At 32.6% G+C, this 10,760-nt stretch overlaps 2 protein-coding genes across 4 annotated transcripts; one reads left to right on the forward strand and one right to left on the reverse strand.

Moving 5' to 3' along the window:
- The first annotated feature begins 1,924 nt into the window (after positions 1-1,924).
- Positions 1,925-6,947, forward strand: LOC140881630 (MACPF domain-containing protein At1g14780). Its single transcript, XM_073287095.1, has 8 exons — positions 1,925-2,488; positions 2,571-2,812; positions 4,608-4,812; positions 4,918-4,992; positions 5,163-5,346; positions 5,622-5,791; positions 5,865-5,929; positions 6,212-6,947. The coding sequence occupies exons 1-8, from the start codon at positions 2,243-2,245 to the stop codon at positions 6,831-6,833; spliced, it is 1,809 nt and encodes a 602-aa protein (XP_073143196.1). The 5' UTR covers positions 1,925-2,242; the 3' UTR covers positions 6,834-6,947.
- Positions 6,948-7,131: 184 nt separating this feature from the next.
- LOC140881631 (CRAL-TRIO domain-containing protein YKL091C) lies at positions 7,132-9,868 on the reverse strand. Of its 3 annotated transcripts, none has more exons than XM_073287097.1 (6): positions 9,629-9,868; positions 9,283-9,535; positions 8,190-8,226; positions 7,769-7,886; positions 7,502-7,612; positions 7,132-7,388 (listed from the first exon to the last, which is right to left on the reverse strand). In XM_073287097.1, exons 1-6 carry the CDS (start codon positions 9,716-9,718, stop codon positions 7,242-7,244), a joined length of 756 nt encoding a protein of 251 aa, XP_073143198.1. In that variant the 5' UTR covers positions 9,719-9,868; the 3' UTR covers positions 7,132-7,241. The 3 variants fall into 3 exon arrangements, with proteins under 3 accessions (XP_073143198.1, XP_073143197.1, XP_073143199.1); XM_073287096.1 differs by having other exon boundaries at positions 9,283-9,538; XM_073287098.1 differs by having other exon boundaries at positions 9,283-9,538; positions 9,647-9,865.
- Positions 9,869-10,760: the final 892 nt, after the last annotated feature.

The following is a 10,760-nucleotide window of genomic DNA, read 5'->3' on the forward strand; positions in this document are numbered from 1 at the left end:
CATATTTAATGTTTTACTGATCCAACACCTCTACTATTAATTTTTTTCCTTCTCATTTTACATATTAATTTTTACAAATTAATTATGACTTGTTCAAATAGTGATAATATATTTTCGATTAGTCAAAAGGTTAGCTGAGATTCTGCGATTATTAGTTGATTTTTTTATTTTGTCAGAAAATAGATCACCAAGATCATCCACGAAGCGATTTTCTGAAATATAAATACATAAACTTTCAGATTTTTTTTAAATTTTTTTAACACTAACCAAACCCTTGTTCAATTCTTTCTCTCCTGAAATTTTAAAGCTATAGTACTTATATTCGATTTTTTAAGATCTCAAAATTTGAATTTTTTTTTTTAAGAATTCAATTATATACCTTTAATTAAAAATATATATGTAATCCAATTATATAGAGTATGTTATTCGAATTAATTCAAGAGTTTTTATAATTTTCGGTATATATACCCAAGATTTCGATATGATACGGTAACGATACACAATTTTTCGGTACGGTAACGATATAAAATTTGAAATTTCAGTATATACCGTATCGAAATACTATATAAAAATTTAAAAATATATAATGTTTTTAAACAATAAATTTATAAATTTAAGTTTAAAGTTTTTTTTCGGTATAAGACGGTATATACCGATACCAAAGCTTACCGATACCGAAGCTTTCGGTACGATAACGGTATAAAATTTGAAAATTTTAGTATATACCGTATCAAAATACTATATAAAAATTTTAAAATATATAATATATTTAAAAAATAAATTTAAAAATATTTAAGATTTTTTTTCGATATAAAACGGTAGATACCGATACCGTACCAAATCTCGATGTGCAAAATTTTAGCATAATCGGTATGCTAATTATATGTGCCGCCGAAATTTGCTATGCCAAAAGTTTCGGTACAATATACGGTAATTTTTGGTGCAGCATATAGTATACGATTTTCGGTACAATACGATACAATATACCATCCCTAACATCCGGGATGTAAATGGTGAGAGACATTAAATTGCTCGAGCTACTTGGAGTTCAATTTGATAAAAGTTTCGTTTGAGATCGTTTAATTTGTTAATCTTATCAAGTCGATCTGGGGCTCAATTTCAAGCTTGCTTATAGACACATGGGCCTATTCACGAGCTCGTATACGACTGGCTTGTGCATGCGTCTCACGAGTTCGGCTCGTTTACTGTTCACGAACTGACGAACATGTTATTACGTGCAATACATTATGCACTAATTTACGATAAAATTCAAAACATAGGATTAATCGTTCAAACAGAAACAAACGAAATGCATGGATATTGTTCTGGTTATAAATTAAATAATTCATAGTTTGATCTGTTTTAAGTTTTGTGAAATTGATAAAATACACTTCGTTCAAAATTTTATGTAAAACCGAACTAAACTGTAATTGAATAACCGATCGAACAGAAGTCCACATATTCAGTCACATATGAGTACATGGCCTTAAATACATTGGGACAATTGGAACTAGTCATTTTCCCATTTTATATATTTTCTATCACTGATGCAATATATATATATATATATATATATATATATATGTATATATATGAAATTTAAAAATTCTTGTAACTTCAATTATGTCATCCATGGCTTAATGAAAAAATTGAGGCCATCCAGGAATAACCAACCATATCTGTAACAAAATTGCCATTGCAATCGAGAGTCAACAGCCAATTATTAATTTGGTCGACCCATCGAATGAAATAACACGCAAAATACACATGATTAAAGTCAAACTTAGTTCTTCAAATAATGGACAGATTCAAATATAAAATCAAGGGTACTTAATATGAACCAGTGAAATTTCCTCAACTTTTTCCTATTTAATTCCATTATTTTCTAAAACCACCGAAATCAAATTATAAGTTAATTTCAAATTACTATATTAGCAGCATTTCATGGTCTATGCACGCAATTACTTATATACTAACCACCTATAATTCAATTATATTTTTATTATAAACGAAGCATTTAAAAATTAAGTACTCATAATATATCCATAAAATATTACAATTACCTCACGTCAAAGTTCAAACACATATGTATAATTAGTATAACGTCTTTACTTTTCACACTGACGCTCTCTTTCTTTCTTTCATCCATATATATAAAATATCCAACCCCACCTACCTGATTGTGTGTGTGTGTATATATAAACCAATTACTTTGAAAAACTAAATCCTTAGAAACAGAAAAATGAGTGTCGTCGATCATGGAATCGTGCTCAAGGCCCTGAACAGCCTCGGCAAAGGTTTCGATTTATCGTCCAATTTTCGACTCAAGTTCTGCAAAGGAGACAAGAGGATCGTCGTTCTTAACGAAACGGACACCAGACAGCTCTCGGTGCCAGGTTTCGGATCCATCGATGATGTCTCGATCGACATACGATGTGACAAAGGCGATCGTACAAGGTATCAATCAGACATGCTCGATTTCAACCAGGTGCGTTAAGCGCTTCTTAGAAGCTCTCTCAAACATCACGTGAAATCTTGTATCATTTATATATGTACATAATATTTCTCAGATGTCGGAGTTTTTCAACCAAAAATGCTCGGTTTCGGGTAAAATCCCGTCGGGGCAGTTCAACTCCATGTTCGGATTCCAGAGCGGGTCGTGGGCTATGGATGCTGCGAGCACAAAGTGTTTAGGGTTCGATGGATATTTCATCATTTTGTTCAATATTCATATCGATAGATATCCACTGATTCTTGACGATGTAGTGCGGAATGATGTTCCTTCTACATGGGATCCTTCTGCTCTTGCAAGGTAAATACAATTTAATTATCTATAAATATTTTGCCTAGGGCTTTCAAATTTTCAATGCTGGTATATATACCTAAGAATATAATTGATTTTTTTACCCTTCCATGAGGTAATACTACGTTATTACGAAATGGGTTTTTTTCCCGTCATTTAATTGTTTTTAATAATTTTCTAAATTCTAGGTGCTGTCTTCTATGTAATATTGCCAATAAATTACCATATTGTAAGAAAATTGAGATTTGGGAAGTAACTAAAACTTAACAAATTAAATTGTAGGTGAGTATTGCTAGAAATTTTGTAATCTATTACTATTAATATACTAACAAAATAGGGTCATAATATAATTTTCCTAAAATACCCTCCATCTTATCAAAATAAACATGTTTTTATTATATTATCTTTTACTAACAAATTTATTTCCATAATATCTATTCAACTTTAAAAATGGATAAATTTTATTTTAAAATTTAAAAAATCATATTTCTTATTTTTCTTTCCTTTTTCTTTTATCGTTCGTATGCACAATCGCGTGTATCATACATACTAGTTTTTAATAATGCATTTAAAATATGGTAGGGTTACAATTAATGTCATGTGTGGTGGTAGTGTAATAGCCACTACGATATTGATAAAATTCAAATGGGTATCAGAAACTTTTTTTTTTTTCACAGAAATTTTTTTTGGCTTATCCAAATATTGCTCCTTATATCTAATTACTATATTTTTTGACTGACAAATACAATCAAGTTATGTACAGATGTACAACAGTATAAGCAATATTAAAATCGCCGCAGCATTGGACACACCACTTTTTTATATATATATATATTTTCCAAAAATTATTATCGAATTACGTATACATATAATTTTAAATTTATTTAAATATAATTATACAACAAAATATTACAGTTGACCCACAAAGGCACAGACGCCAGACCTTGAGGATGTGACAACCTACTCGAATGACCAAGTCTTAGCGTGGAATTTGGAAGTGTGTGTTTTTAGTATCAGTTATAAAAAAATAAAATTAAATTAAAAACAATTCGGTGTGAATTTGGGAAACTTTTAAACGATACGAGCTGATATATTTCTTGAATATTTTAAATCGAATCAAATGAAATGTTTTTGTTTCTTTCCATATTGTTCTCCTTGATTGGGGTCCCAACTGGTGTCTTTAGTCAATGAATTGTTGATCAAAGAAAATATATATATTTATTTATTTTCTGGAGGCTTTAACGTATGCACGATCATTGCATATCGTTCAAAGTTGTAGTTTTTTTTTTTATATTTCGAGAAAGTCAGCAATGGGAGCATATAGTATGACAAGTTATGATCATTTGATGGCTAAGATTTATACAACAGTTTTCATATTGAAATTTTTGGTAGTTTGATTAATATTAGCTGTCTTTTGTAATTTCAACTTGCTTGACATTTTGGTGTTCATATGACTAATTAAATTAAGCTGTCTTTTGATGATTCTCGAAATCAATAGCTAAAATAAAATAAAATAAAATAAAAAGTCGGGTATATAACTAACATTTTAGTTAATTAATTTAATTCCGATCGACCATAAATAGCAAAGGGCCAATTTCAAACATCTTATCCACTCACGTCAATTAACTTGCATCATTTTCTCAATAAAATTTGAATCGTAACGATGCTTGACTAGTTCTTAACAAGTTTAATGATCTGATAATATCACACCTCTTTATCAAACATTATAACTAAATTTAAGAATAATAAAGTCTAGAACGTATAATTTTGCTTATTTTATTTATTTATTTATTGCGAGGAACAGATTCATAGAAAAATATGGAACACACATAATCGTGGGGCTAAGCATGGGTGGGCATGATTTGGTTTTGGTAAAGCAAGACAAGTCTTCAAGCATGGAACCATCGGAGCTGAAGAATCACTTGTATAATCTCGGAAATCAATTATTCAATGGAACATGCACATTTTCGCCGCGACACTTCAAAACGAAAGAACAAAAACACAACAAGGTTCCATTCATGAATTATTATTATTTTTATGTGATATCTATATGCAGTGCAATGATCAAGACGTGGATCGAATCATTTATATATACATGTTTGTGTTTCGTGCAGGCACCACAAGCATTCAATGTATTCGATCCGCAGCCTAATATTCTCAACAGTTTCGAGTCGATTACAGCAAAAGATGTAGGTTTGATCATCATTATACACAGGTTATCTTTCATGTAGAAATAAGTATATATTAAGGAATGTGCATAAGTAGTAAGTACTCAAATTATATATAAAACCAATAAGTTCGAAAATATATATGTTTGCATTATTTTTTGAACAAATTAATTAAAAATATATAATTGCAGGGGATCAGTGTGATATGTTCGAAAAGGGGAGGGGATTCGTGTGTGAATACACATTGTGAATGGCTACCAACGGTTCCATTAATGCCCGATGCGGTCCATTTTAACCTCATACCAATCACTTCTCTTATGAGAGGCCTTCCTGGCAAAGGCTTCTTGTCACATGCTATCAATCTCTATCTTCGATGTGAGTCTTGTTTCCTCATTTATTATTGCTCCTTTGGATTATTCAAATAAGATTTTTATAAAATATATATTTTTCGAGAATTTTGGACAATTTAATTATGACAATGATATTATATGTTACAATATATTTCTTTTTTTATAAGATTTCCAATTTATATGGCCAAAATCATGATACAAAATCCGATAATTTCAGTTCTGTGTTTTTTTTTTCTTTTTCCTTGTTTGATTGGTTTAATTAAAATTAAATTTGACTATTATTATTTTTTAAACGAGCAGATAAGCCTCCAATAGCTGATCTAGAGTATTTCCTGGACTTTCAAACACATCGAATTTGGGCCCCCATACACAACGATCTCACCATGGGCCTAGCGAGAAACAAGGCTAATCACACTCCATCTCTGAATTTCAATCCCATGGGCCCTAAGTTGTACATAAACACAACTCAGGTATTTTTTAAACAATAATTAATTACCAACGTCACGAATTGATTTTATTTTAACATCAATTAATTGTGATTAGGTCACTTCCGGCAATTTACCGGTGACTGGAATGAGATTATATCTCGAGGGCATAAAATGCAACCGGTAAGGCCCCCATTTTGTGTATATATCACATCATTATTTTTTTTAAAAAAAAAATCATTTAAAATTTCAACTAATATGCAACTAAATTTAACTGCAAGGATTAAATTGAGATGTTGTGAAATTTCGATATTTTAAAAAAAATTAAGATAAATCAACCTTTTTTAAGTGAGTTTTTTTTTTTCAATAAGCATTTAACTATATCTCTATATATAGTTTTAGCTAGCATGCATGCAAATCATTTAGTACGTAGCTTAATTACGCTACATGCACAATATTTCTCAGGCTGGGAGCGCACCTCCAACACCTAACCACCCCTCCGGTCCACTTCCAAAACAAGATGAACGGCTCCGCGACATGGCGGGGAACCGACGAAATCCCCGAAAACCACCGTTATTTCGAGCCGATCCAATGGAAAAATTTCTCCCACATCTGCACTGCCCCGGTGAAGCCCGACGTGAAATGGTTAAGTCCTTCACAAGACACCGCCTTCATCGTCACCGGAGCCCAACTCCATGTGGAAAAGCATGACTCCAAAAATGTGTTGCACCTTCGTCTCGCCTACTCCAAGTTATCAAACTCATGCATCATGCAGTCTAACTGGATGCATGCAGCATCGGAACACAACTCGATAAAATCGGGATTCTTTTCATCCATAAGTACGTCGATAACCGGAAACGTGGAGAAGGAGAAGCCGGAACAAGTCATCATGGATTCGGGGGTGTACCCAACGGGGCCGCCGGTGCCGGTTCAAATGCAGAAGCTATTGAAGTTTGTAGATATGACACAGTTGTGTAGAGGGCCGTCGGATAGTCCTGGACATTGGCTGGTGACGGGGGCTAAATTGGACATGGAAAAGGGAAAGATTTGCTTAAGGGTGAAATTTTCTTTGTTGAAAATGTACTGATTTTGAAAAAAAGATCAGTTCTTTAGTGGCTAGCTAATATACATTACATTAGGGGTTAATTTGTTTCGTGGTGTACATTTGACTTGTAAAAGCTCACATCTCTTTCATTCTTTATCTATAGTGTTCTTTTGTTTGCAACGCATCGAAGTACACAATCGTTGTATCATATGTGAAATGTTAAACTTGATAAATTTGAAATTCGTTTTCATTTAATTAATCCAAACATTAATGAAGTACATTTTATAATACAGACAAGTAAAGAGCACTAGTTCCTGAGGCGATTTTGAATACGACCTCCTTATCATAATTTGTTTCTGTCACATAATTTTATTTATTTGAATGATAAAGCATGTTTTCGTACATTAGTTTCTGAGGGTTGAGGTCCAGATGGAACTACAATGGGATGACTCAGAGGACTGAGTCTTCTAATGGCATCAGTACGAAATCTTGAATAGGAACGAGTTTAGCTCGCCCACCATACTCTTCTGCCAATGCTTCTTCCCCAATGTCCTTCATGAAATGTCTTCTTTCTTCTTCATTCGTTACAATCACAACCTGTATCAAATTTGAAGACTGGGATTTTAACATATAAAGGCCTAAAGGGCAGGGCACCAATCCAGCATACACTATAGGCTTTGATAAAAGAGAGATCTCATTATCAAATATACCTTTTCTAAAGTGGCTTTCTCCAAGAAACGTGAAACCAATCTCCAGACGCTCACAAAAAACCATGGCATATGTAGCAAGTATAACTTGGCCAACCGCTCCGGGTAATATGCCTGTGCAGTGGCAGACATATACTCAGTATGAATGACAATAAAGATGTCTCACTGTGATACTCAGAATCTCATGACTCTTGGACAAAAAGCCTCACTCTAACTTCACTATAAAATACAAAGAATTGCTTCTGGGAAAGGGGTATTGGGGCGACTTACTTGTAAGTACTGAAAACCAGTGATTAAGCCGCGAGCGTCTATGTTCTTGTAAGAAATTTCTTTCAGATCAATAATGCCAATCAACTTTTCATTTCCAATTTCTCTGCCTTTAAAAGAACTGTAAAAGGTAAAAAAAAATCACTTCTTGAGCCATAACTTAAGCTTAATTTTACAGAGCAGAAGATACGGGTACCTTCGGTGCAATCCTGATCTACTATATGTACATGACATATTTGACCATAGTTCAGGACAGGAAGTTAGCAGGACACCGATATTTTATCAAAAACCGATGACAATTACAATATCATATAGAAATTTGCTTCAAAGTAAAAAGTTTTTGCCGACTCCACCAGAATTCCTAAGAAGAGTTGCAAATGAAATTGATCTTTATTCACATATGACAGATGACTAGAATCTATACCTTGCAATAGTCTTGTCCAGTAGATAAGTCACGAATTCTGCATTGAAAGTAAAAGAAAACCGAGTCTTTTAATGATCTGTATTTCCAAAAAAGTGTTACCATGCATGATCAATCCCTAAATTTTCAAGAAAAGAAATTTTCACCGCACAAACTTCCAGTAACTACATAATCAAGTATTGAAGTAGTAACAAATACATAAACCAGAAGTAGGTTTTGATTCCAATATATTACAGCAGACATGATAACAATTCACAAAAGACATCACATGTAAATACAAAAGGGAACAAGTCAAGTATGATAAGCACATGCTATGTTGTCCATTAGATAAAGTAACACTCAACCTTGATTTGGTACAAAACTTTTCTAACCGCTAAACATGAATATATTTCAATCACCGGTCAAAAAACGGGCACGCTTTAATGTACTACCAAACTCTACACTTGTTATCCATGCATTTGTTGACTAATTTGTCGAATCAATTGACAAATGTATGTTAGAATCACATCCCGTATCTAATCCCCATCGACAAACAACAGAGAAAAGAACCCCATAGTATATGTCAAGAATCCAATACTCTCTGATCTAATGTGTCAATGTTGTGCTTGAAATGTATACATTTTGCTATTTTAACAGGGAACTCAGGAGTGCATACCCAAAATGATCTTTATGACATATTTTAAATTTTTAATATCAACTTCCACAAAAACAAAAAAATTAGTGCTTAAGAGGTTACTAAAATTCAATAAAGTTTTTTTTTAAAAAAATAATCAAAAGAAGTTGTTTGGTAGTGTGAAGGAGGGGCCAACACACTTCCAGAGATCACAGGAAGGGCCCATTTGAATAAACAATTTATAACCTTCAGATCGTCAAAATCCAATTGACTTTTATAATAAATCTGTTTCCTCGCGGACAAAAAAATAATAATATACTTATTTTGCGCTACCAACATCAATGGAACAACAAAAGGATAAGAAAGGAATAATGCTACAACTCAAAGCCAGAATCTTTATGTACTAAACCAATAATCAAGAAATAGTACCAAACACTAAAGAAACTAAGAAATCAAATTACAAAATGAAAATACATTACTTACTCTTGAATTGAAGCTGATCCTTGGAAGGGAAATGCTTATTGGATTTAACCACCATCACGGGGTACCCTTTTTCAGATAAACCCTGCAAATAAATTTTCTTTGCATTTAATTCATCCTCAACTTCAGATTCAGGGATGTGACCCAGAGGCACGGACGCAGCCCTCCATTTCTGCCAGTGCACAAACATTTTCGAAGCCTTGTCTGTGTCCATTGACCTTGCAATCAAGAATCTCATCAGTGTAGGATCCCCATACTTCTGCAACATAAATGACCCATGATCAGTATTTCACAAAGAAGACTAGAACTTTACAATTTTTTTCAATCACAATTCAAAATATGGCTGTACATATGTTACAACGATTACATCGGTGGAAGAACCAAGAAGTTGAACTGATTTCCTCATCTGAGCCAATGCCTGTTCTTGATTTTCATCCATTTTTCTGCTGCTGAAAGGGAAACAAAGGAATACCAAAATATAATCTGTGATTCAAGAAGAGGGGAGAGAATCGGAACAGAAGTCAGGTTTGACCACAAGGAGAGAAGCACTTTCGTGTTTCGTCACGAGTTCTGTTTTCTATTATTTGAGGTTTTCATTAATTAATAACACGTTGAACAAAGTTAAGATAGGAGCAAATCGGTGATAAATACTCAAATTCAAACTTGACTTTGTCTTAATTCCCTACACATAATATTTTTTGCAATAGCTTCCTAGGACCCAAAACTTGAATATTTAATTGTTTAATTCTTGTACTGGATTTATGCTTTTTTTATGCTAAAAATCTAAAGATTTTATGCTAAAATCTGAAGATTTTGTGCTTATTCATTATACAAAGAATTATCCGCAAAAATGGTATCAAAGCCTTAGGTTAATTATTCATACATAATATTATTCGTTAATTCATGCTTTTCTTTGTTGAGGAGAAGATTTTTTTTAAGATGACTTCAAACGAAGGTTTGAATCAAGAGGATTTTATTCATATAAAATCCTATAAACAAGTTAATCTATTCACAATAGATTACTTACAACATGTTGTGATTAATGCTCTTAATTTTTAAGAGATAAAGAAAAAATGATTTCTAACTCTCAATTTTTAGAGATTACCCCAGATTCCTCTAAACTCTCCGGACATCTTAGAGAAATTCAAAAGATGGTACAATATTACAGCAATCAGCTGTATGAAATACCTCGAAAAATTGAAGAAATTCTTAAGAAACAAGAAGAAATTCTTGGAAACCTAAAGGATCTTCAAAATAAAATCATAAATCTAGAACACACTTCGGGTTCTAGAAAAAGAAATACAGGAGGAAGGTTACCACTCTCATTTGGTACCGAACTTTTGTTACATCAGAAAGGTAAAACCAAAATGGTCCAAAAACCTTCAACCAATGATGAAATGATGATTAATCTTATAAAAGTAGTATCAGAGAAAAACACTATCTGATGACTACTTTAGAAAAATTAAATCTCGAGGATCTAC

Source organism: Henckelia pumila, chromosome 2 (genome assembly GCF_033568475.1).
Source record: "Henckelia pumila isolate YLH828 chromosome 2, ASM3356847v2, whole genome shotgun sequence".
NCBI lineage: Eukaryota > Viridiplantae > Streptophyta > Magnoliopsida > Lamiales > Gesneriaceae > Henckelia > Henckelia pumila.